The sequence below is a fragment of the Mauremys reevesii genome, linkage group 1, assembly GCF_016161935.1.
Source record: "Mauremys reevesii isolate NIE-2019 linkage group 1, ASM1616193v1, whole genome shotgun sequence".
Classification (NCBI taxonomy): domain Eukaryota; kingdom Metazoa; phylum Chordata; order Testudines; family Geoemydidae; genus Mauremys; species Mauremys reevesii.
In genome coordinates this window covers 16,712,721-16,739,228 of record NC_052623.1, presented here as the reverse complement: position 1 = coordinate 16,739,228, position 26,508 = coordinate 16,712,721, and the positions used below count along the sequence as shown (strand labels likewise).

Sequence of the window (26,508 nt, the reverse complement as noted above, 5' to 3'; positions counted from 1 at the left end):
TTGGTGAGGGACCTTGTCAAAGGCTTTCTGAAAATCTAAGTACACTATGTCCACCGGATCCCCCTTCTCCACGTTTCTTGACTCCAATAGATTAGTAAGACATGATTTCCCTTTACAGAAACCATGTTGACTTTTGCCTAACAATTTATTTACACACACACCCAAAAGAGTCACAGAACTAACGTGACATTCACTGCTTACATGATATCCCTTACCCCAAACAGCGTGTCTTGTCTATTTTGACTGTAAGCTATTTGGGGCAGGGACTGTCTACTGGTGTTTGTAGAGCACCTAGTCCAATGGGGCTCATTCTTGGTTGGTCCTCAGGCACTACTGAGATTAACAGGATGTTAAGACTTTCCCTGAAGTGTTACTTGCAACTGCTTCAGGAGAATCGTAAAAGCTGGGCTAGTCATGTCTGAAGAGAGATATTTCAGCCCAAAAGGTAGATTTGCAGACACCAGTCTCAAGGCAGAGATCATTGTCACCATGGTGAAGCGTGTGGATTGTAGATGAGTTGATTATGAAAAGAACAATTTGGACGTCTTGTATTTGCTGCCCTTTCACCTTCCTTCCCACCCCCACGTGGATGGGCTGGTACAAGTATCCAAACCCTTCTTTGCGTTCCATTTTCTCTTTTTGAATGGGGACAGAAGACTGACTTCATTTACATAATTTAATGAGCTAGAGCCTGTTTTATCTGATCGACGGAGCAGCAATAAGACCTCATAAAAGAATATCCACAATTGCACCCCAGAAGTTATAAAAGAAAAATAGCTTGGCAGAACCCCTTGCTCCTCAAGGCTGGTCATTATCAAGCATTTGTCCAATGGCAACAGTTTAGATACAGCAAATTAAATCGGTCTCCTGGGAGAAATTCCTCCTTCATAGCATCATAGTATTTGACACGCAAGGACTTTTCACAGGCCCTGAAAGCGATGTTAGAAGAGGGAATGTCCAGAGGCAGAGATCAGGATGCGCTTGCAGATGTAAGAGTGGGTGGCACTGCAATATATTTCTGAAGCAAAACATTTAGCATTTCCATTCTTTTACCTTGTTAACATTATTCTCTGAGACAACCTTACCTATGGCTTTGCCATTCCACCTTAATGCTAACAGGGGGTCTGGTAGTTATTCCCCTTGACCACCATCCTGCCAGTTTCCAAGTGGAATCTAACTCACCACTGTCCATCTGTTCAGCCTATTGCTCAATACTTTCTGTACAAACCTTGAAAGCATGTTCTGTGGCCTTGCAGCCAAGAGGAGAATCAGGGGACCTGGCTTTGCCATTGACTTTTTGGGCAACATTGTGCAAGTCACTTGACCTCTCTCAATATCAACCACCCCACATGAAAATTGTGGAAATATCAGGATACTGTACCTCAGAAAGGTGCTACAAGGTATTCCGGAAGGTGGTGTTGTAGACTATTCACTTGGAATCAGGGCTCATACTTGCTCTATAATCCGTGTGCATTTTTTTCTTTCCATTCCCTGCAACAAGTTAAATTCCTCCTAATGTTTTCCTGTCTTCAGCAAGTAAAATTCACTCCCACCATGCCCGGTCATCGCCAACCATGCCCACAAGCAGCCAACAGCCTTCCTCTTGCCCAGCAGCAGTTTTCCTCCTGCTTGAAAGATGGGGCTCAGACAAGCTCCAGCTCCCACTGTCTATGAAGGAGACAGATGCTATAAATGGCACTTGCTAGCCAAGTGTGGAAAGATTAGCATTTGGTCTTAACTCTTCCTCTGAAGAAGGCACAGAACTTCCCAATTCAGCCACCTTAGTGGCTCCTCTCTCTCCAACCCTTGCCGCAATCACAGACAATTGAGATATGGGCAGGGGGATGGGTGGAAGGACATGAGAAGTATTCAGAATAATCTTCACATTAGTTCAGTTTTAAGGCATATTTAGACTGAGGTTTCAGAAGGTGACAGACAGGCAAGAAGCGATTGTGCAGAATGAACATTCAGTGCTCACTTACATTCAGTGCACTTTACCATACAACGCTGCAGGAACTTGAGCAGCATTTGCTGAGCCAAACTGGCAACAGATACCTGTGAAGAGCACCCTGGGACTGCGCTGAGATAACCACAGCTGCACACAATCCTGCCTGGGTTACATGCCACAGAGATGTTTAACCTAGATGATGCAATTCCACAGCAACCCAGAGAAATCAATTAGACCAGTTAATGATACACCAGCGTAACTAAGCACAGATGAAAACACTTCTTAAGTTTCCCCAAAATGCAGCCTTTTTAGAAAGAGAAGCTAAGGAAAAGTAAAGCTTAATTATTGGGGGGGGGGGTTGGTTTTGTTTTAAAGAAAAACCCAATTACCCACGTTCCGCAGACATTAAGCCATTAAAGACATAAAGCCATTACATATACTTTGTTAGTCTATTTAATGGTTGCCACAAAGTTTCTCCCTATAAATCCAATGTCATTGTGCCCAGATGTTGCTACCCTCAGAGTATTAGACTGACTTCATAACCGTGAAGCTAGGAAAGACTGACCCAGTTTACACAGCACGTACCTCTGTCAATTTCTCACCAGTGGGTCCTACAAACTATCTAGAGCAGGGGTAGGCAACCTGCGGCACGGCATGCGAGCTGATTTTCAGTAGCACTCATACTGCCCAGGTCCTGGCCACTGGTCCAGGGGGCTTGTTAGAGAGCTTATTCCTTCACTCTCCCAGTTCCCTGGTCCTTCTCCTATGAACAGAGAGCAACAATACCCGAAGTCCGAAGGTGCAAACAATTCAATGTTTATTGGGGTGAACTTCCAGCAAGCGTAAATCCAAGTTCCTTTTTCCTTATTTTTGAATCCCCACTTACTTCCTTTTTGCCCCTAATTTATAGAGTAATATTCTTAGCTATACCTTAACCAATCATTCTACTAAAACGTACCTAACCAATCCTAACATTGTAACATGATTAGCTAACCAATTATATCCCACCACCTTAATTAGTTTACCCCCAGCAAAATTAATTATACAGCAGACAGAAACAATCACAGAACCAGACCGAGACCATGCAAACAAACATACAAAACAATACAGAAGGGAGGATTTCACAACTACATCTACACAGACATAAGGGTTTTCCAGCTGTGTCTATTGATAAGTGAGTTCTTACCAGACAGAAAACTATCAAACTAAATTTCCTTTTACACGTTCTAGGCTCTTCCCTCTCTCTGGAGGTGATAGATCGGATCACCTTCCTAACAGCCCCAGATTGCCTTATTTCAATATGACTAAACAAGGCCTTAGACTGTCACAGTGAGAGAAGGCCCTTACACAGATAGAATCAAAATCATTGTCTTTCTTTTATACCTCTATAACTAGCTAAGTGATAAGAATACACCTAAATTCTTAAAAGTATAGGCCTTTGCAGACAGGCCTGAATATCAATATCCTAACAGGGCTCTGCATTTTAATGTAATTTCAAATGAAGCTTCTTAAACATTTAAAAAACCTTATTTACTTTACATACAACAATAGTTTAGTTATATATTATAGACTTATAGAAAGAGACCTTCTAAAAACGTTACAATGTATTACCGGCACGCGAAACCTTAAATCGGAATGAATAAATGTAGACTTGGCACAGCACTTCTGAAAGGTTGCCGACCCCTGATCTAGAGACTCTTGGTGTAAGCAAGGTCTGCAGGATTCCATGAGGCTCTCATATTCCTACAGGCTGGAAGGGATCGGGCTCAATGGATACTCATGGTAATAGTGAGCATCTCGAGATGGAATCTCATCAATAAGATAGACATCCTAGACACCCTAAAATTGGGGGCCAATATGCACAGCACACACAGCAAGAGACAGTCCCTGTCCTGAAGAGCTTGCATTCCAAAGAGTCAAATGCTGGAGAGGAATCAGAGGCACAGAGAGATTAACTGACCCAAAGTCACACAGCAGGTAAGTGCCAGGGCTGGGAATCAAACAATCTCTTGACTCCCAGCCCACTGGATCATTCTGCAGCTCTTCTTGATCAGCAGGTTGTTTAAGGAAGGACAACTTTCTGTCTGAGCTTAGATGAGGGACCGTGCATGTGCATATCTTGGAGCAAATGTGCTTCCCCTTAAGCAATACACTTCAGAGGAGGAATAATGCTAAACCCCTCCCTCTCTGATCTAGCACTGGAGGGACATACATTTGTTAGTTCTAATTAATTGCAAGAACCATTCTTCACTTCTTTCTAAAACCCTCCAAAACACAGACAATTAAGAGCATCTTTAACGCATTCGTTCCATGTGGCAGGAGGAACTGCTTTTAAGTGGCACTCTGATCCTGTGGATTGGACACTACACTGGGACTCGAGAGAGAAATTCTATTCCAGCTCAGCAGCTGCCAATTCACTGCACAATGCTGCATGAGTCACAGCTGCGGAGCCTCAGTCCTGTCCCCCCTTACAAGTGTTTTAAGATCTATGGTTGGACACAAAACAGGAGCTCCCCTCCCACTTCCATTCAGATTGAAGAGGAATTGGTGGTCAGTTTAGCAGATGACTGAAGGGATGTTTACATTGCAAAAAGTGTGTTCTTAAGCCATATTAGCTAACCTGAGTTAAAAAGCAGTGAAGAAACAGCAACTTGGTTTTTCACTCAGGTTAGGTGCTTGAGTTCAACCCCAGGCTCCTTTATCGGATTTAACTTGAGCAGTTAACATGAGGTGCCATGTCTTCATTGCTATTTTAACCAATGACAGCAAACCAGGTTAGCTAGCCCAAGCTGTGTGTATATATTTTTTGCGCAGTGTTGACATACCCTCAAGAGCCATGTCTCCTTGCTCTCCCTGTTCTCAACAGAAAAAAATAATTCTTCCTTGAAAGCAAAGAGCCTGGAGAGACCAACCAAAAGCAGTCTGGCCTATCTGAATCAGGCATTTCAGACAAGTACTTGCCAGGCATTAATCTCTAAACTATTTGACACATACCAAAGAAAGCAATTCTGACACTCCCTACACGTCTCAGGTAGGCACTCAACTAATTCTTTCCTCTCCTCCCCCTCCCTTCCTCTGGAAAGGTAATGCAAGCAGCTTACATTTTGCTGAAAGATCAGACACCTGAAATGTAAGGCAAAGGGCAGTCAGTCAATGCCCTCAAGGGCTGTTGTGCTGTCTCATGAAAGAAGCTGGAAAGACAAGACAGAGCCCAACACTGAAACCAGGAATCAGACAGACATGGCTAGTAGCTGATCTGGAATGTCTGACCCATTCTCACACGGCCAAGTTGTGTGCAGAAAGACTCAATTATGATATGTTTCAGAGTGGTAGCCGTGTTAGTCTGTATCAGCAAAAAGAATGAGTGCTTGTGGCACCTTAGAGACTAACAAATTTTTATCTGTAAATAAATGTGTTAGTTTCTAAGGTGCCACAAGTACTCCTCGTTCAATTAGGATAGTTACAGTCAAAGGTTAGGTTTTTTGGTTTGTTTAAAGTTACCACACCCACTTTATCCACAGAGTCATTCAGGAACCCATTTCCTTCTTGGGTGAAGGACTATCTTTGACTAAGTACCACAGGAGAAGATCCCCAAATAATTCCTTTTCAGAGCTCAAGGTTCTCCCAAAGGGATTAAATTAGAAAACTCATAGCAAAGTAGACCAGGAACATCTCTCTCTGGATTTTTATTTAAATTGCAAATTCCTGGGGCAGGGGTTGTTTTTTCATTATAAGTTTGTGCTGTGACTAGTACAACAGGGTCGCAGTCCATCTAGACAACCACAACACAAATATTGCATCATTTCCCTACAACGTATTCTTAACTGGATGAGGTCTTTTCTGGATAAAGAGAGAAAGGTCTTGGGACATTTCATTTAATAGAGTGGACTGGTCTGCTACTTCACATTTTTCTGAGTGCTCTTATGGGCTCAGAAGCCCTCTCTCAAGTGGAGAGATAGATTAGATCATCCACCAATCGACCAATCGAGACAGGAAGAAACTTGTATTCCATCTGGGGTGCACTTAAAAAAAAAGGCCCATCCTCCTCTAGATTGTGTGGGATTTATATGGCAACTAAAATAAGGAGAAGCCAGGATGGAGCCATAATTGCCAGGGAAGACTTATGATCTGAAGCGAAAGGCACTAGAGGTGGTTGTCTGGCAGAAGAGGCAAAATTTGGATTAAAGGAAGCTGAGGCAGTTTTAAGAGTAATGGAAATGGAGGGAGCTGGAGGAATGACTAGACGATCATAATGGTCCCTTCTGACCTTAAAAAGTCTATGATTCTATGAATAGACAGTTAAGGCATGCACATGAAATACTGATTGCAGGAGCCGGCTCTGAAGGCTGAGGCTGTTGGATGTAGAGGCTGTAGGAACACGAGTTGACAGGTTGGTCCGGAAACAGGGCAGGCTCCTTCCAGCTGCTCTCGAGAAAGCGCTATGCAAGGCATTCAAGGGGTCAGAGATGAAAGCTCTGGGTCTGCCTGAGGCTCTGTGCCAAACTCCCTTGGGGCTATCAGTCTGTTCAGCCTTTTTAATTGGAGCCTCCTTTTGCTGCACAGCATGCCTGAGGTGGCCGCACTGCTTAGGTAAAGCTATCCCAGAAGTCTCCAGAGTAGTTCTGCAGGATGAAACATTTTCTTTAGTTGGAGTTTCAGCCATTTTGAGTGAGCTGTGGACAGTTTATTTAAAAGCTGCTGCTGCAAACTCACTAACATGAAGCCAGAAGAACAAGACGGTCACAGCAGCTCTCAGGAGGGATCAAAATAAGGCAGCAAGCCTCCAACATTGGGATTTGTCCACTGATGTCTATTACAACAAGGAGGAATTAAAATCTGCTGTGGACCAGGTGCTACAGACACAGCCAAACCATGCAGCTAAAAAAAACAAACAATTGAACAACCCTGTTCATTTCTTGAGAATTGACTGTGCACCAGGGACTAAGTTCCTGGGCGATTCAGTTGCCTCTGTAATAGAAAGTGTTCTCCAGTTATCTGTGTTTCTAATGCCCTCTACCGAATTCGAAACTCCATCTGCTCTCACTGAGATTCAATCCTGGTGCACGGTGCCCTTTTGCTCTTCGCATTTAAAATAAATGATATTCTCTCATTCCCCTTCCAACCCAGACATCCACTGGATTTTCTCCCAGCCACTTTTTTTTTTTGCCGGGGGCAGAGGGAGCAGGTAAGGAACCGATACCACCACCTTTTCCAGAATGTAACACCTTTGTTAAAAGAAATTAAGTACTTCCGCAAAGAAAGTTTTCCAAGAGTGGACTGAGGCAGCACTGTCTTCCCATGACTGCAGACTGCTCCACTGCCTCCCTGGCTCAGAGCTTTCCCAACCTACAGATATGAAAACTGACCAGTTTCCACAGCAGCTATCCAGAACCTTGTTGGCAGCAGTGAAACTGATAAGGATCACATCAATTTCATTTTGTTACTGACTGCTTTCCTTGTGCTCACAGCTTTGCCAATGAGGCTCTTCCCTTAGGAGGTCTCATCTCCTTTTCATCTAACGCAGACTATACAGTTTCCACTACTTTCCTAGCATTTGAGAGATCAAGAACTGTAAGAAAGTAAATTAGCTGCAACTCAAACCTAATCAGAAGCAAATTGTGCTTGCTGACAAGGGGAAACATTTAGAGGAATGAGCCTAGGTGGCCTCTATGCTAACTACTGAGTAAGTTGCCCTATCTTTTAATACAATGGTTCAGTCAGTTTACTGTGGAATTCATTTGCACAAAATACATTGCTAAAGAAGAGCAGTAACATCTGAAGTTAAATCAGCAAGACTTTAAAGTGCTGGAAAGGATCTGAACCCACGTTTCAGAGTACAAGCCAACCTCTAAATGAATGGAGGTTAGAAGAAGCTCTCTTTGTGGAGTGGGTTATTCCATCACTTCCAACTGCAGAGTTTCTTGCACATGCCTCTGAAGCAGCTGATTCTGCCCACTGATGAAGACAAGGTATCTGACTGTTCAGCTAATCTGGCATGCGCTGGGATTTTTCAGAGCTCTTTTCCACTCACTTTATTCAGAACACCTTGGCCAGTTCTAGGAAAACCCTTTATCCAGTTCCTGGGAACAAATCAGTTCAACCACAGACTCATCACTGCGGTTTCTTTACAGTCATACAATCAAACTACACTTGAGTTGATCAGACTCAAGTTGGGGGCGGGGGTGTTTACAAGGCATACCACACATCCAATGTACATAATCATGAATCAATAGTATTAAGTGTATCATCCACTTTATCACTGATCTAATTTATTATGATTAGTCTACTAATTTTTGTAACCAATCCTTGTACAGATCAGGAAGTGTCCACGAGCTACAAAGTATGCTAGTGAGCAATGCTGCAGCTGCAAGCTTATCAACCACTCTTCACTATTTTTTTCAAATCTAACTATATGTTATTTACAAGGCCACTTATGAGTTTATGCTTTGTCCATTGTTAACCTCGGTTTCCTTACTACTTTTTGCATTGTTTATGCAAGGCCTACAGCATGGCAATCCCCATGTTATGTTTCAGCCTTGGGAATATCTTATTAGAGCTATCAAAGTTCCTAAATGTTTGTGTATCACAGTGGCCCTGTGACTCAGACCAGGCCAGAAAGCTCTAACTGCTCCTCTTCGGTGCGAACCTTGTAATAGGCATCTATTTCTGACACTTCCAGGAGGGGCTGTCAAGCACTCTACTAAGGCTGTGGCTACACTTAGCACTTCAAAGCGCGGCAGCTCTTTGAAGCGCTAAGTGTAGTCAAAGCGCCAGCGCTGGGAGAGAGCTCTCCCAGCGCTGTCCGTACTCCACCTCCCTGTGGGGAATAACGGACAGCGCTGGGAGCCGCACTCCCAGTGCTGGGGCTTTGACCACACTGGCGCTTTGCAGCGCCACAATTTGCAGCGCTGCAGAGGGTGTGTTTTCACACCCTGCTGCAGCGCTGCAAATTTGTAAGTGTAGCCAAGCCCTAAGAGATATTTCTTGATGGCTATCCTGAGACTTTGTGCAGTAAGGAGTGACTGCCATGAGCATGGAACATCAGTGCTCAGAGCTTTGCAATTCCTTCCTAGTCAGTTACAGGTGCATTTCAAGTTACTGCTCATCTCTGTTGCCCTCAATGGTCAGAGGTATCTACACCTCAGCCTATGCCACATATGGCAGTAGAGATTGACTGGGATGCTCTTGCTGTGTGGGTTGCTGGGTTAAGTCCCTGGAGCAGAAGAATCCACACTTTTGGGATTCCTTCCCCTTCATGATACAACCGACCCTGAAATTTGGGAAGTTTGGATTGGTACCGACTATGTTTTGTTGACTATTTTTAAAATCTGACCTATTAAAGTAGGATGGTGAGTTAGCAGCAGTTCTGGTAGCAACAGTTTAGTGACATGATTTGGGGAGGGCTGCATATGTAACTTGGGGGTGTTAAGTTGTAATTTGTTGCCATGGCAGTAGACTGATCAGGTATGGAGGCAGGGGAGAGACTTTGGGGCAAGTATTGGTTTTAGCTGGGGCTGGCATCCACTGGCAGTTGGTATGTTAAGGATTGTGTCTCTGTCTTTGTGAAAATGTTAGAAAGAAAATAAAATTCCAAAACAAGCATTGAACAACAGTTTGATCTCCAACCTCCTTTGTGCAACTACTTGTGGGGAGAGGGGGAGAGAACACACACGACTTCCCCAAGGCCAATTTATATGAGTGTAATCTAAGACCAGACATTCGAGAGGGCTAAGAAATAAGCTGTGAAAAGATTTAACTGTTTAGCAGCTCAGCGCAGCCCAGGCTGGAGTTCTGGCTACAGCAGTGATTTATCAGGGTGCAGAGTGGGCCGGCAGCAAAGCAGAATTCAGAACGGTATGCAGAACAAAACAGAGCTCATACTCCCCTCAAGGAGCCAGTCGAGACCATCAGCGTATTCTAAGAATTCACCACTTGTTCACATAAGTTAAACATGGGTCACTACCATGGTGAAGAGCTGGATTACAGCTGCAGTCAAAATAGATTTTCCTCCTAGTTTAGAAGCATTTCATTGAGCCAGCAAGAGTTACTTAGGAAGAGTGAGCTCCAAGTCCACTTGTGCACATAAACAGGTCTGCAGGGGGCTCAAATAATAAAATGAGTGCAGGTATTTACTTGGAATTTAACTAGGCTCATTCATACCAGGAAAGACATTTTCCGGGACTTACATCTTCCCTTTGGGAGAGACTATTCCCAGCACAGAAGCAGCTGTCACTAGCTAACTACTCCTGAAAGTTAGGGATCCAGTGACCACAAGAGAATTTCCAATATTACAGGATTATAGAAAGACACAGTCACATGTAGAAGGTGAGCAGAAAAGCCATTTACCCCATTTGGGCCGTAAGTCAGGTCCTCAAGACACAGCTCTTTCCTGCAGTAGCATACATCACTTCACAGCACCTGCACCACGCATGGGGATAACATTCCTTACGCCAACTGAGGTGTCTGTAAATTCAATTTTTTAGAATTAACAAAGAACTGCAAACCCAGGTTTTAGCAGGCAAGTGAGAAGGGAACTAATTGTTTCTTCTTGTTTTCAGATGTAATCTTACCTGTCTTTTTTAAGGAGTTTAACAAGTAACTGTGGTCTGGAAGAAAGAGCATGGAATTAGCAGCCTGGGGGCCTTAAATTCTAATCCTGGCTCTGCCATTGGTCACGTAAACTCAGACAAGATACTTCACCTTTGTTTCAGCTTCTCTAACCGTAAAATGGGGATAACATCTACTCACTGCCTCACAACAGTGAGGCAAAGATTAGCTACTTAATATCTACATCCAAAGGCTAACTGGTGGACTCGGGCTGGTCTACGCTACTGCACGGGGTCGATCTAACATACACAACTTCAGCTACGTGACTAGCATAGCTGAAGTCAACATACTTAGATCTACTTGTCTTCACTGCAGTAAGTCGACAGCTGACACTCTCCCGTCTGTAGTAAGTGCAGGCCCTGATAAAGGCCCAGTATGAGGCCTGAGGCCTGAACTAAAGTAATGGTCAAGACTTTGCTAACATAAAGCAAAGTTAAGCTGTGAGCCAGAGGTAGGCCCTGCTCACAGAAGCTGGCACGAAAAGGGTTGATGCTGCATAAGCATATATTCACCTAGCATAAACACAGCACTAGAACACACTATACTGAAACATTCCATAGATAACAGGAGGACAGGCCGACCCATCCCAATGACAGGGGCAAAAGGGTAAAATGATGGATAGAGTTGTTTTGATCGAACCAACATGTACAAGGTGAGAGGCGGCACCTTAATACGTAGAGGGGTTGTACCGTGCTACGTAGAAAGGTTGCACCTCAATACGTCAGGTGTGATGTGTAACTTGTTTGTATCTGTGTATAAGAATGCATCCTTGGGGCGGTGTCTTTGTCCGGCCGAAGGGGGAGTGGAAAGTCCCGCCACTGAGCCGGGTCCATTGCCAAGAGGCACTCTCTCGCAGTACGCCCAGTAGACTAAGTAATCTACGGGGACCCTGCACGGGTGTCCGAGGTCGCAATAAACCTAGCCGACGTGGCTTTGCATCTTACTGGACTCTGTAGTTATTGGGGGTTCTCGTCGGGTCTGCTGTGTCAGCTATCTGCGCAGAGCTGGGGCAGCACACAGAGGGAACTCACGCATGCAGCCGAGTGATATCAACAAGGAGAAAGCAGAGCACCACACTGGTACAACTCTGACAACACCGTCGACTCCGCTTGCGCTCGTTCTGGTGGGGTACTGAGTCGACAGGAGAGCGCTCAGTGGTCGATTTATCGACACCCACTGGATCAATCGCTATACTAGACATGATAAATCGACCCCCGCTGGAGCAATCGCTGGGTAGTGTAGACAAGCCCTTAAACAGTTGTATTTTTTAGAACTCAGTTCACCTTTAGGAGCAGGGAAGATCATTTAATCTCTATCCATTTTGTAGACGGCATTTGCATAAAACTGCTACTGTCTTTGGATCCAAACACAAGATCTCTCTCTAATGAAGCCATCCTCCAACAGATGATATATAGTCAACATGCATCTAGCCCCCATTATTGTAGTACCAGATTGCCTCACAACCCTTACGATATGTCTACACTACAAGTGCTACAGTGGCTCAGCTGCAGCTACACCTACCCCACTGTAGTGTAGATACTTGCTACAGTGACAGAAACGTTTTCCCATCACTGTATAGTTAATCCACCCCCTCAAGAGGTGGTAGCTAGGTCGATGGAAGAATTATTCCTTCAGCCTGTGTCTACACTAGGGTTTAGGGCGGCTTAACTACATCTTTTGCACTCTCGAGTGATGCATCTAGGTTGACCTAAGTGTTAAGTGAAGACCAGGCCTTGATGTATTATTGTCACCACACAACTGTAGGGTAGGGAAATACTATTATCCCATTTGACAGATGGAGAACTGAGACACAAGAGGTTTAAGTGACTTGCCTAAAGACACATGGGAAGTCTGTGGAAGAACAAGGAATTAAACCCAGGTCTCCTGAATCCCAGGCTGCAGCCCTAACCATTGGACCTCAATAACAATATCCCAAATACAATGGAACAAGGGGTAAACACGGGAAAGAGAGAAGGATACAAGATTTTAATCTTTGGCAGGCAAGCTCAATGCTTCTTCAGACTTGTCTTCACTGGAAGTTTAATCATACTTAAAGAATCAAGTTACATGGTGACGATGTCCTCAGCTGCTGGTGACCAAGCTGAGATCACCACTGTGTCAGGTAGTCACACGCAAGCCTCTGGTCCCATGGCTAGCTGACATAGAAACCATGACTCGGCCCGCTCTATACTGGCCAGCATTGCGTCAACTAACCCAATTGTTAAGCATTTCAAAATACAATTAAATATATCCCCTAGCTGTTGCACAACACTTAGATACCATGGTGATACAGTGCTTTAGAAAATAGATACAGATTGACATAGTTGATTTTTCTGGTCATCCATTGCAGGGCAGCATCCACAGCCTGGGGAAAAGGCAGACAGACATTCTCTCCCCACCCCTACCTGACATACCAATGCAAGTGATTTCTTGCTTCGTGTTTGATGTCCCTGTATAGATGCCCTCCAGGTTTCCTTTCTAATAAAACTCATGGTATAAACACATGCAATGAAATCAGCAAGAGTAATACTTCTATTACCTGCCACTGGCATACAATTCTTCCTGCCTGCTCAGATAGGAAACCGGTGAGGTATAACAAGAATGAAAGGAGGAGCATACATGCAAGACAAAAATGAAGAGGACAAGACCGCTGAACATTTTCTATAGTTTTCAAGCACACAGCAATTTTATTTGAAAAACTACTTTAATAAGGGTGGTTTGTGCCACTCTAGCTGATAATCTGACCCAGAAATAGTGATTAAATATTAACTTGAGACATTTAGTCTGCCAGAAATCACCTGAAAGAAAACAAGATCAAAAGGTACTAAGGAGACAGATTTTATATTTTTTTATATATATTTTACTCTAGCTGCATCTAAATCCTCAGCACAAAGCTCCGTCTTTTCAGGGAAGATTAACATATTTAACACTACTAAACTCTATGTAATCTGCAATCATGAATTACTATTTCCAATCAAGGCTAGCACCAGTTAAATTTTACTCATTGCTAGCCTAATAAGTGTCTTTATACCACAGACAAAAAAGACAAGGTTCAGAGATCTTTTTAGCCAGACAAGGAATAAATTGCAGGCTGGTGAGGAATCTACAGCCATTTGCAGCAAGTATTGCTAATCTAGTTTGGAAGTAAAAATGTACTTCAGCTGAGAACCAGCACCTTGCAGTAAATCCTGAAAGAAGCTGCAAGTGATTTTATGTCATCCAGCCAACACACTACCACGGACTGATTGGCACTGGCAGAAGACTGCAGCAGTGTGTCAGCTTTCCTTCTCCAGCATGGAGAGCTCTCAAGGTATTGATTCAACTAAAGCATGAATGCAAAGAGTCTTGTGGCATCTTATAGACTAACAGACATTTTGGAGCATGAGCTTTCGTGGGTGAATACCCATCCAAGCTCATGCTCCAAAACGTCTGTTAGTCTATAAGGTGCCACAAGACTCTTTGCTGCTTTTACAGACCCAGACTAACCCGGCTACCCCTCTGATACTTAAAGCATGAATGGCAGGCAATATAAGTAACTGAGGAGACACCGGAAGTGGGGAGAAGGTGGAGGTTTATAATCTTAAAAAAAAAAAAAAACACCAATCAGAAGCACTAGCATCTTAGTACAGCAGGAGAACCTGCAGCAGATAACAAGGAATAGCATAATCAGGAAGAATCACTGCAGTCCAAGCAAACATGCCTAGGGAGAAGGCTGCTGTAATATGGCTTAATACAATAGATGTGATTTGCATCTTTTACTGTTAACTTTGTTTTCTGTGTCTTATTTAAAACGGAAATCTCCACAAACATATCCAGTTTCACATGGCAAGATATTATCCTTGATCACATTACTACATTGCCTGTGCAAGCTATTAAAACCTTTAACAAACTCCAATTAAAAATCACGGAACATACATTTATTGAAAAGACTGAATGCAGCCAACACAAGAAGCCTGATCTTAGTCCTGGCATGCATCTCCAGCTAATCAGCAGCAGAGCCCACTATAACATTTCACTTGCCATTCTGAAGTGACTGAAAGAAAAACGATGCAAAAGCAGCATTCTGTTCTCTGCTGAGCAGCAGTAGGATACCTTTAATTATGGCCTTCCAACAAGGCAGACAATGATTTAGCTAAACAGGAAGTGAAAAAGATATTCCAGCTGCAGTGTTTTTTAAACAGATGCTTGATTTTTAAATACTGCTATTCTACAAGGGTTTGTTTGTTTCTAGATTTCTCCGCACCTTCGCTCACCAACCCCGAAAGGACAAGGAGAATGAGCTAAACGGTGGCAAAATCCAATATTAAAATTCACAGCACTGAGCCACTGCATAATGAAAGATGCATGTGCATTATCTTCATTGCACAGAAGAACATCACTATGGGCACATTTATCTAGTTACCATTATATATAGTGCTTGAAGAGTCAAACACAGGCTAATAAAAAAATACACAATTACCTCAAGATGGCGTGGAGCTATCTAAACCTCACTTTGACAGCATGGAAAAAGTAGTGATTTTTCCACTGTACATGAGGACCTCATTTAATCATGTACATCAGAAGTGTGCGTTAGTTGGTAGCATTCTGCTACATTGCACTCATGATCATCTCCTGTCCCCCCTACCCCCAAAATATACATGTGGTATTAGCAATGGGAATCATGTAAACCTTTCTGGTACAAACATGATTAGCTCAAGCACAAAAATGAACAGGATTGGAAGATGTAGACACTAGGCGGCCTGCAGTATGTTGGATAGAACTGAAATATGTGAGAAATTCATTTGTCAACTAACAAAGCTACCTACCGAGATGTAATAAGCAGTATAAGAAGCTAAAAATCTTCCTCTGAGACCCATACTAAAAGGCTTCTCCCAAACTAAACAGCAGCAACACAAGAAAACAGGCAGCATCAGCATCCCAGGGGTGTGCAGCAAGCACTTTAAACTCATTTTTATCAATATTTACTTGGTATGAACGGTGTCTTTACACACCACCCTCTCCTGAAATTCTCATAAAATGGCTGTCCAGGCAGCACCTCACTTTCTGTATTAGACTACTTACCCCAAAAGATATACAAGTTGGGCATATGATGTTCACCCCATGAGCATAATATGGAAAAGAGCTCTCTCCCAACAAAGGAAAGAGGCAGAGAACTGCCCGTGTATATGGCTCGATTTGCTTTAACAGCAGTCTCCCACCACCAAGACAATTTAAAGTAGACTGAAGCGAAACCAAAATATAAGTCATTTCAGAGCAGGTAAAAGGGATCCTTTATGGATTAGCATCCCTTTCCAGGCAGATGTCAAACTGCATTAGTGCTGGCTGTGGCAGCAGATACCAACTCCACTCCACCCAAGGACAGAAGAGACTAAATTTTTGCTCCCTTCTAATCAAAGTGTCTCATTATAGCACATCTTACCAAAGCAAACAATATATTTCAATAAAGCAATCCACTCCCAAGGAAGTGAAATCAGGATTTTGCTCTGCACTGGTAAGATAGCGAGGGCCTTTTACTGAGGAGGAAGTGGGCATACAGATTTCTTCCATCAAAGAGGGGGAGGGAATTCTCATTTGCTACATTAAATATTTAAGGTGTTAGAAACACTTCACTGGAATGTAAATCACAGTTTCCCAAAAAAAAAAAAATCCACTATTTAACAGAATTACCAGGTTCTGTTTCCACCCTCCCCAGGAAACAAACCAAACCCAGGTCATATGAAATCAGCAGCTGCTTCTATCAGAACTGCACTATTTGCTATCTCTTCCTCTCATTACCAAAGAGATAGTAATTAAAATACATTCAGAGGAGTACTGGTCAGTCTCATTTTTCCCTCTTGACCCCACTGGAGCAAACACCAGTTGATTCCATTTTTTTTCTTTTTTTTGGGGGGGGGGGGAAAGGGAGGCTGAATTTAAGATATTAAAGGTAAAGATCCCAGTCAAGCATCATTCAGCTGCAACCTAAGGAAGCAAGACCATTTCAACGGGGGGAAATGAATCCATGCACAGAAAGGTGGGGACAGAGGGCGGCTTCCCGCAGCAGTTTCCCAACCCGGCGTTCTCCGCACAAGATGACAATCGCCCCAGGAGGAGGGACCCTTCCCCAGCGGGCTGGGCCCGGCTCTGGGACCCAGCGGCATCAAACCCCGCACCCCACCGGGCACAGCGAGAAGCGCCCCCTCCGTCCCCGGCCGACAGCGAGCCCAGCCCCACGGCGACCGCCGGGCAGGCTCCATTAGCCGGTGGGGCGAGGGGCTGTTCCCCGCCACGGCTCCGGGGCAGGGGGGGCTCAGCTCCGCCGGGGGCGAGGACAGAGCCCGCCGGACGGGGACCCTGGCGGGCGCGCCAAGGCCGGGCGAGGGCGCCGCGGGAGAGGCCGGGGCCCGCGGGGGGACGGGGGGCGGGTTTCCTGCTCCCGCGGGGGGCCGGGCCGGGGCCGGGGCCGATCCCCGCTCGGCGGAAGGCGGGGACGGGGGGGGGGCGGGGGCCTGGCCCGGCGGGGGTGCCGGAAGGGGGGTCCTGGCTCCGGCCGGGGTGAGGCGGGGGGGGCCGGAGCCCCCGGGCGGGGCCGGGTCACTCACCGCTCTGCTCGCCCAGGAAAACCAGCTTGAATTTCCGCAGCGGGTTCCCGAAGTCCCCGCCCGTCGACATGATGGAGCCGCCGCCGCCGCCCGCGCTCGCTCCGCTCCCCGCGGCGGGACCCGCGATCGCGCTCTCGGCGGCCGGGAGGGTGGAGCCGGGCAGGAGTCCCGGGGGCTGCTGGCAGCGGCGGACAGTCCCCGCCGCCCCTCCGCCCGCACTCCGGTTACCAAGGGAGAGAGCGCGGCGCAACCGCTCGCAACGCACCGCGCAACCTAGCCCGCTGCTCTCGAGCCGGGACTCGGCGCGCGCCGCGCCCGCCCGCCCCGCCCACACGCGGGCGGGCGCGCGCCCCTCCGCCTGCACCGCCCAATCAGGGGGCAGGGCGCGTCGCGCGTCGGGGGCCATGCGGAGTGTGGCAGCGCGGGCAGAGGGCGGGGCCGGGAGGGAAGAGGGGCGGGGCGGAGAGACCTGGCGCCGCCGCAGGCCGGGTGGAGCTGTAGGAGCTGGGGGCCGCGAGCTCCCTCCCGCCCTTCGACCAGGCGTTAATCCTGAAACCTAACGAGGGCGGACCCCATCAAGGCTGTTAACTAATTCGCTGCTGCCCCCAGCTGTAGTGGTGGTTCCGGGGGGCGGGGGATGTGGGAGCTGAGCAGCTGGCTTCTGTCAAGGTTTCCTAAGCTGGGAAGCTCTGCCACCGAAAATCTTTTGAGTCATCTGGTGCTATGCCGGTGAGAAGGAAGAGCTGTACCCTCCCCATCGCTAATAAGAATAGCCCCTCAGCACTAGAGGGAGGCACATTTTTCAGACAAATAGGTTATTTGTTAATAGTGAATTTAGAGCCATAGAGTTTAAGGCCAGAAAGACCCAGCAGATCATCTAGTCTGACCTCCTACATATCACAGGCCAGCAGCCAGCACCTGCACACTAAACCCATCAACCGAAATGAGACAAAGTATTACAGCCCACAGGAGACTAGAGTGTCATGTGTTACAGGGAGAGACTAGGAAGGATGGCGCTGCACCTGAGCCTGAAGCTCCCACAGGAAATTTGACATGAATTTCTGGTCGTATCAACTTGTAATTTTTATACACCGATTACAACACAGCCAGACAAAGACGTGCAGCTGTTACCAACCTTGTAACTTTTAGCCCATGGGGCATAGGAGACACAAGATTAATTGCCCTCGCTGCCTGATATGAAGAAGAGATTTGAATTTGGGTCTCCCATATTGCAGGAAAGTGTCCTAGGCACTGGGCTATGGAATATTCTGGGGTGAGTTTTCCTTAGGGTATGTGTACACTGAAAATGTTGCAGTGCTGGACCATGTCAACACAAACACTCCCTACAGCAACAGGAGGGGTTCTCCCGTTGTTGTAGTAGTTAATCCACCTCAGTAGCTAGGTCAATGGAAAAATTCTTCCATCAACCTAGCGCTGTCTACACCAGGGGTTGGGTCAGCATGGCTCCATCTCTCAGGAATGTGGATTTTTCACCCCCCTGAGAGACATTGCTATCCCAATGTAAGTTTTCGGTGTAGACTAGTCCTTTGTCTCTACTGTTGAAACTGTTTCACTGTGTATAAATAATTCAATAGTCATTGGAGCAGGATATGAATCTGAGTCTCCCCTCTCCCAGATGAATGCCCTTGCCACCAAGCTATAGAGTAATTCTCACTCTATCTCTGACCCAATGACTAGTCAAGTAGTTTATACAAAAAATGGCATGGAACAGCTTTAACAACAGGAGAGAAAACAAGACCACTAGCCTAGGCATTAGGGCACACTCCTGCAATGTGGAAAAGCCAAGTTCCAATCCCTCATCCCAGCTGTGGCAGTACCCAGGTTTGTGAGGCACCTCACTGCTACCTCCCCTTAGTGTGAAACAGCCTTGTTTGTGCAGGCTGTAGTTCAGCTCCCTGAAACCATCAGCTTCTGGCCACACGAGCGCTGCCTTCCAGGTCTCTTCAGACCTCACTCTCTCTCTACAGGCTAGTGATAGATATACACCAGCCCGCTTGAAGTGTTCTCCTGTTGTGTCCAGCCACCGGACACTCACAGAATTCGCCAGGTTTGCGGTCTCTAAAGAAACAGTTTAAACGCAGTTTGGCTGGTACAACCCGGGATCGGGTCCTTTATAACATCACAGCATTGAGATATATCTATAGTGAAAATCAAGTTTATTACAAAAGGCTAAGATCTAAAAGCTAGTGAGAAAGGATAAGAAGTGGGAACAGAAATGGTTACAAATAGAACAAAAGTAGAACACCCTTCTCATAGTCTAAACAGTTTCTCACCTAAAGCAATCTCCCAGCATCACCAGCCAGCACTGGTTGGGATTTCTTTTTCATTAATGCAAAAAGCACTGTCCTCTTTGCTTTCTCAGTAAGGAATAAAAGGATTTTGACCTTCCTCTTCTCCCCCACAGTCCATTGTTTTTGTCCCTAGAGTCAGGCTGACTTCTGTGGCTCCTTTCCTAAGGTGCTGGCTCCAAATTGGTTTCACATCCTCCTGCTGACTCCATGTGAAAAATGGACTTCTACTGTGTTGGCTTACAATGCTTAATTTACATATGAATCTAGTCAGACAGGTGAATCTACATCCCTTTGGCTAGCAGAACCTGTGTGACAAATCTGCTGGGACACAGACTCTAAGACATATTTTCAGAATATCTACATATGTAACATAACCCTTTAAATATCATCCATCTATATATCTCACCGTGATTATGAGGATCAGTATGATATAAGCTTGTAATAGACACCTCACGTGACCCTTTTTGGATAAATGCTATCTATAGCGGGGCAGTCACCCCACTCCGGCTAAGAGGGGTTAAAAGCAGCCTTAGAGAGGGCTGCAGCTGAGCCAATAGGGTAGGCTTATTGGGAAAGCAGCCACAGCTGGGGCCATGCCCCAATCAGGCCATAGATGGCCCTATAAAAGGGCTGTGAGGCAGGTGCTCAGACAGTCATTTTCTAGAGGTGGAGAGAGATAGGCCTGGTGGCTTGGGAGTGCAGCAGGGTACCTAGAGTGGAGCAGGGCTGGGGAAAGGCCAGAGGAGCTGGTGAGCTCTAGGTGGGGAAAACCCCCAGGCTGCAGGCCTTGGTAAAGACTGGGAAGGATACTGGAGTTGCAGAGGTGCAGCCCAGGGTAGGCAAAGGCACAGGGCCGGCTCCAGACCCCAGCGTGCCAAGCGCGCGCTTAGGGTGGCGTCCCAGCGGGAGGGCGGCAGGCGGCTCCGGTGGAGCATCCGCAGGCGTGCCTGCGGGAGGTCCACCGGAGCCGCGGGACCGGCGACCGCTAGAGCGCCCCCCTGCGGCATGCTGCCCTGCTTGGGGCGGCAGAAATCCTAGAGCCGCCCCTGCAAAGGCAGCAGGTCCAAACACTCCTTGCTGATGATGAGTGGTGTAGACTGCAGTCTGCCCCAGTGAGTGGGAGCTAGGTGGTGACTGCAGTAGTCACTGAGGTGAGGTGGGGGTAGAGGGTTGGGGGTTCCCCTGCGTGGGGACATTGGCCAGCAGAGGGTGCGCCAAGGCTGGAAAATCTAATTTTCTGGATGACCAGCAAGAGACGCCGTGCTGGTGAGTCACTGCATTGCTACACTATGAAAGCAGCATGAGAGGTGTAATGAGTCTGTCAGGCCTGACAGGAACCGTACAGAACAGTGAATCCTTTGCCAATTGGCACTGCGGGGTTCTTGGGGTGACAGCAGCAAAGTTGGAGCACCCTTAAGTACTGCTCTGCACTGGGCTAGCCCCAAACAAGCTGTCAAGAATAGCTTGAGTATTGCAATCCAGCCACACCCTCTTTCCCCAGGAAAGCCCCCACCCTGAAAATAAAGCATACGTAAGAACGGCCAGAGTAGATCAGACCAAGGGTCCATCTAGCTCAGTATCCTTCTGACAGTGACTGGTGCCAGATGCTGCAGAGGGAATGACCAGAACAGGCCTGTGGGAAGGCTGAAGGGTGACAGGGGAATTGACAGCTTGTTCTACACCACATGAGGAGACCCCTTACAATAGGGAAATTCACTGATAATCAGTTATGGTGACTTCTTGGCCTCTTTACTCCAGCAGAGAAAGGGGGTCTCATGATAAGTGTATCAGGCTTTTCTCTCTGTGCCTTTGTAACCCTCCGGAGTGAGACATCAGTTAGAACCACCACTGCCTGTGGAAAATAGTGCCAATATTCAGTGCCATTGCCCTATACTCATAGCCTTGGAATAGAGATTGAAATGCAACAGATCAGCCTTTCCCTGCTTGCCCCTGGCAGGCCATGCTCACCATGGCTGGGGCTGGAAACCAGCCCTGTGTGCAGGTGCTCCAGAGCTGAAGCATCACTAAGCATTTCTTATCAAAAGTGTTTATGGAAATCATTTTGAAAAGTCTCTCTCCCTTTCCGTGGTGACTGTAGATCTAATGTTACATCGGTCTGGTTTTGTCAGCAGTGTTTGGCGTGATGGCCTTGAGGAATAACGCTTCCATGCCCGCAGAATGCCTGAGCCTGAGGAGGAGAAAGAAGAGGACATGTTAAGTGAGATCCTGCAAGCCAGTACTGCATCGGACTGAGATCATAGGGCTTGGAAGGCCAATATGACAGACAGCATGGAGAAGGAAAGAGGGGACAGGAGACAGTCCTAAGAGTCCTGCAGGACAAGGAGAGGGAAATGCACCAAAACATAATGGGACTTCTCAGGCAGCAAATACAAATGATTGATTGGAGCAAAATAAATCTGATGAGGTTCAACAAATGCAGAGTCTTACACTTAGGACGGAAGTTCTGCAGAAAAGGCAGCAGTTCTGCAGAAAAGGACCTAGGGGTTACAGTGGACGAGAAGCTGGATATGAATCAACAGTGTACCCTTGTTGTCAAGAAGGCTAACAGCATTTGGGTCTGTATAAGTAGAAGCATTGCCAGCAGATCGAGGGATGTGATCATTCCCCTCTATTCGACATTGGTGCGGCCTCATCTGGAGTACTGTGTCCAGTTTTGGGCCCCACACTACAAGAATGTGGAAAAATTGGAAGGAGTTCAGTGGAGGGCAATGAAAATGATTAGGGAGCTGGGGCACATGATTTATAAGGAGAAGCTGAGGGAACTGGGCTGCAGAAGAGAAGAATGAGGGGGGATTTGCTAGCTGCTTTCAATGACCTGAAAGGGGGTTCCAAAGAGGATGGATCTAGACTGTTCTCAGTGGTACCAGTTGACAGAACAAGAAGCAATGGTCTCAAGTTGCGGTGGGGGAGGTTTAGGTTGGATATTAGGAAAAACTTTTTCACTAGGAGGGCGGTGAAGCCCTGGAATGGGTTACCTAGGGAGGTGGTGGAATCTCCTTCCTTAGAGGTTTTTAAGGTGAGGCTTGACAAACCCCTGGCTGGGATGATTTAGTTGGGGATTGGTCCTGCTTTGAGCAGGGGGTTGGACTAGATACCTCCTGAGGTCCCTTCCAACCCTGATATTCTATGATCTACAGGTCCAAAAATCCTGGGCCCTCCACCCTTTGCAGTCCTTGAACTCCATGATCTCTGCTTCCTACACCCTTCAACATGCCACCTGGTATCAAAGGGCATATCAACACCCCGACTGCTCCACGCCAGAAAGGATAACCACATACTGACCTGTGAGAACCACCACTGGGGTAATTTGTAGCCACAACACACTACATTTGTGCACTTAAATAGACAGAAATGTTTACTCCCATGCCTTTCCAGTTTTAAAGTTCCACTCTGTTAATTTATGTTAAAAATATTGTGACACTGGCAGACCAGGTGCCAGCTTTTGCCAAGGCTTTAGGCCTTAGTTGAGCACTGACAAATTCATCACTGGAAACCAATCTGTTTCACCCACATTTTACTATGGTTAAGATGGGTATTGAATTTATAACAATGTGTTTAGTCTTTACAAAATGCTTGTAAATTGCAGCGTGTAATAACTCACATATGGTGTCTTTATCACATGCTATAAGGCAATAGTTAAGTTTTTGCTTTATAACTGTTAAAAAGGTTTGCTCTGAAACTGTGAACTCAGTCAGGAGGGATCATGTGCTAGTTATCAAGGAGGCCTGTCAAAACCTATGGCCCATTATGGAACATAACAATACAAATACTTTGTTAACTGCCCCTTCACACCCATGAAGAGGCTACATGCAAAACGGCTCATCCCATTAGCTTGAATTCTGGAAGAAGGAAGTAAAAATAGCTGACAAGAAAATATTCTATTCTCTTTTGCTGTTTGGACTCTCTCAGGGCTGAAGCTATGAAACAGAGGCATAGATCAGCAGGGTGTCCTGGCTTAGCCTTAAAAGACATTCAGAGCTGACAGATAGCTACACCTCTGTCACCTTTTAAAACCATAGAGCAACTCATTTGTGTAGATCTGTTTGTCTGCTTTAAACTTCGTAATTACGCTCTCATTTCTTTTCTGAGTTAATAAATCCTTAGATGGTTTACAGTAGGACTGGTTATAAGCATTATCTTTGGTGTGAGATCTAAGGTAGAAATTGATCTGGGATAAGTGACTGGTCTCTTGAGACTGGAAGCTGCCTGACTCTTTCGTGATCTTTGGTGTATAGCAGTGGTTTCCCCAGGAATTGAAATTAGGGGGGGTGTTCGAATTTACAGGGGGGGTGTCAGGACCAATGAGATATATAAAAGAGATATGAATAAAGTAAATGTTTTGTTAGGATTATGCAAATTTAACATAAGAATAATGCAAGTTACACCAAAACACATAACAGGTCTAGATTTCTAAAAAAATATACATTTAAAAAAAAAGTATTTAATTTAAATTGACTTTTGAAAAGTAAGCCATCATGGGGTAAGAGGAAAGTCCTCTCATGGATCAGTAACTGGTTAAAAGATGGGAAACAAAGGGTAGGAATAAATTATCAGTTTTCAGAATGGAGAGAGATAAATAGTGGTATCCCTGAGGGGTCGGTACTGGGACCAGTGCTGTTCAACATATTCATAAATGATCTGGAAAAATGGGTAAACAGTGAGGTGGCAACATTTGCAGATGATACAAAACTATTCAAGATAGGTAAGTCCCAGGAAGACTGCGAAGAATTACAAAGGGATCTCATAAAACTGGGTGATTGGGCAACAAAAATGGCAGATGAAATTTATGTTGATAAATGCAAAGTAATGTACATTGGAAAACAATCTCAACTATACATACAAAATGAAGGAGTCTGAATTAGCTGTTAACACTCAAGAAAGATCTTGCAGTCATTGTGGATAGTTCTCTGAAAACATCCACTCAGTGTGCAGCGGCAGTCAGTGATTTCCAACATTCTGTTTGCTTTTTTTAAAAAGAACAGGAGCACTTGTGGCACCTTAGAGACTAACAAATTTATTTGAGCATAAGCTTTTGTGGGCTACAGTCCACTTCATTGGATGTAGCCCACGAAAGCTTATGTTCTTTTTGCAATACAGACTAACCCGGCTGCTACTCTGAAACCTTAGCTTTTTAAAGAAAGGGATAGATAATAAGACAGAAAATATCATATTGCCTCTATATAAATCCATGGCACATGTACACCTTGAATACTGTGTGCAGATCTAGTTACCTCATCCCAAAAAAGACATACTGGAAATGCAAAAGGTACAGAGATGGGCAACTAAAATGATTAGGGGTATGAAACAGGAGAAGAAATTAAAATGACTGGGAATTTTCAGCTTAGAAAAGAGACGACTAAGGGGGGATATGCTAAAGGTCTATAAAATCTTGACTGATGTGAAGAAAGTGAATAAAGTAAATGTTTTGTTAGGATAATGCAAATTTAACATAAGGAAAATGCAAGTTACACCAAAACACATAACAGATCTAGATTTCTAAAAAAATATATAATTTAAAAAAATGTATTTAATTTAAATTGACTTTTGAAAAGTAAGCCATCATGGGGTAAGAGGGAAGATCCTCTCATGGATCAGTAACTTGGTTAAAAGATGGGAAACAAAAGGTAGGAATAAATTATCAGTTTTCAGAATGGAGAGAGATAAATAGTGGTATCCTTGAGGGGTCCGTACTGGGACCAGTCCTATTCAACATATTCATCTGGAAAAATGGGTAAACAGTGAGATGGCAAAATTTGCAGATGATACAAAATTATTCAAGATAGTTAAGTCCCAGGCAGACTGCGAATTGCTACAAAGGGATCTCACAAAACTGGGTGACTGGGCAACAAAATGGCAAATTAAATTCAATGTTGATAAATGCAAAGTAATGCACATTGGAAAGCAATCTCAACTATACATACAAAATGATGGCATCTGAATTAGCTGTTAACACTCAAGGAAGAGATCTTGGAGTCATTGTGGATAGTTCTCTGAAAACATCCACTCCATGTGCAGCAACAGTCACAAAAGCAAACAATGTTGGGAATCATTAAGAAAGGGATAGATAATAAGACAGAAAATATCATATTGCCTCTATATAAATCCATGGTACGTGCACACCTTGAATAGTGTGTGTAGATCTGGTCACCCATCCTAAAAATATATATATTGGAACTGGAAAAGGTACAGAGATGGGCAACTAAAATGATGAGGGGTATGAAACAGGAGGAGAGATTAAAGTGACTGGGACTTTTCAGCTTAGAAAAGAGATGACTAATGGGGATATGATAGAGGTCTACAAAATCTTGACTGATGCGAAGAAAGTGAATAAGGAAATTTTTATTTAATCCTTCACATAACACAAGAACTAGCAATCACCCAACGAAATTAATAGGCAGCAGATTTTAAAAAAACAAAAGGAAGTATTTCTTCACACCATATAAAGTCAACCCAGGGAACTCTTTGCCAGGGGATGCTGTGAAGACCAAAACTATAACAGGATTTTAAAAAGAACTAGATAAATTCCTGGAGAACAGGTCCATCTGTGGCTATTAGCCAGGATGAGAGGGATGCAACGCCATGTTCTGAGTGTCCCTAGCCTGTTTGCCAGAAGCTGGGAATGGGCAACAGGGGATGGATCACTTGATGATTCCCTGTTCTGTTCATTCCCTCTGAAGCACCTGGCCTTGACCACTGTTGTAAGACAGGGTACTGGGCTATATGGACCATGGGTCTGATCCAGTATGACCATTCTTATGTAAAAATTAATTATAATAAAAATGTTTAGTACAGAAACTCCCCAACATAATGACCTCCCAAGATAGCAACAATGTGAGATAACAACCTTGGCAAATACTGCATTTTAAAAATCTTGGCCTACTGGGAAACATATTTATATAAGTTTCCATTCTCAGTCACAAATCTAGCATTCTGGAGCAAAGTGACTAAAATATAGTCCAACAAACAAATCTTTATTTAACATGCCCCCCTCACTTTTCCCTCCACCGCACTCCACTCACCGGTGTTGTCCTTGGTCAGT

At 45.1% G+C, this 26,508-nt stretch overlaps 1 protein-coding gene across 2 annotated transcripts in view; it reads right to left on the bottom strand.

Annotated features, from left to right (window-relative positions):
• Nucleotides 1-17,357, bottom strand: part of RAB6A (RAB6A, member RAS oncogene family) — a 95,799-nt gene extending 78,442 nt beyond the window's left edge. Inside the window, exon 1 of one of the 2 annotated variants that reach the window (XM_039529366.1) lies at nt 17,137-17,357. In XM_039529366.1, the coding sequence (XP_039385300.1) occupies nt 17,137-17,206 (70 nt within the window). In that variant the 5' untranslated portion in view covers nt 17,207-17,357. The remainder of the gene's footprint in view (nt 1-17,136) is intronic. The other variant, XM_039529362.1, reaches the window with a different exon arrangement.
• Nucleotides 17,358-26,508: the final 9,151 nt, after the last annotated feature.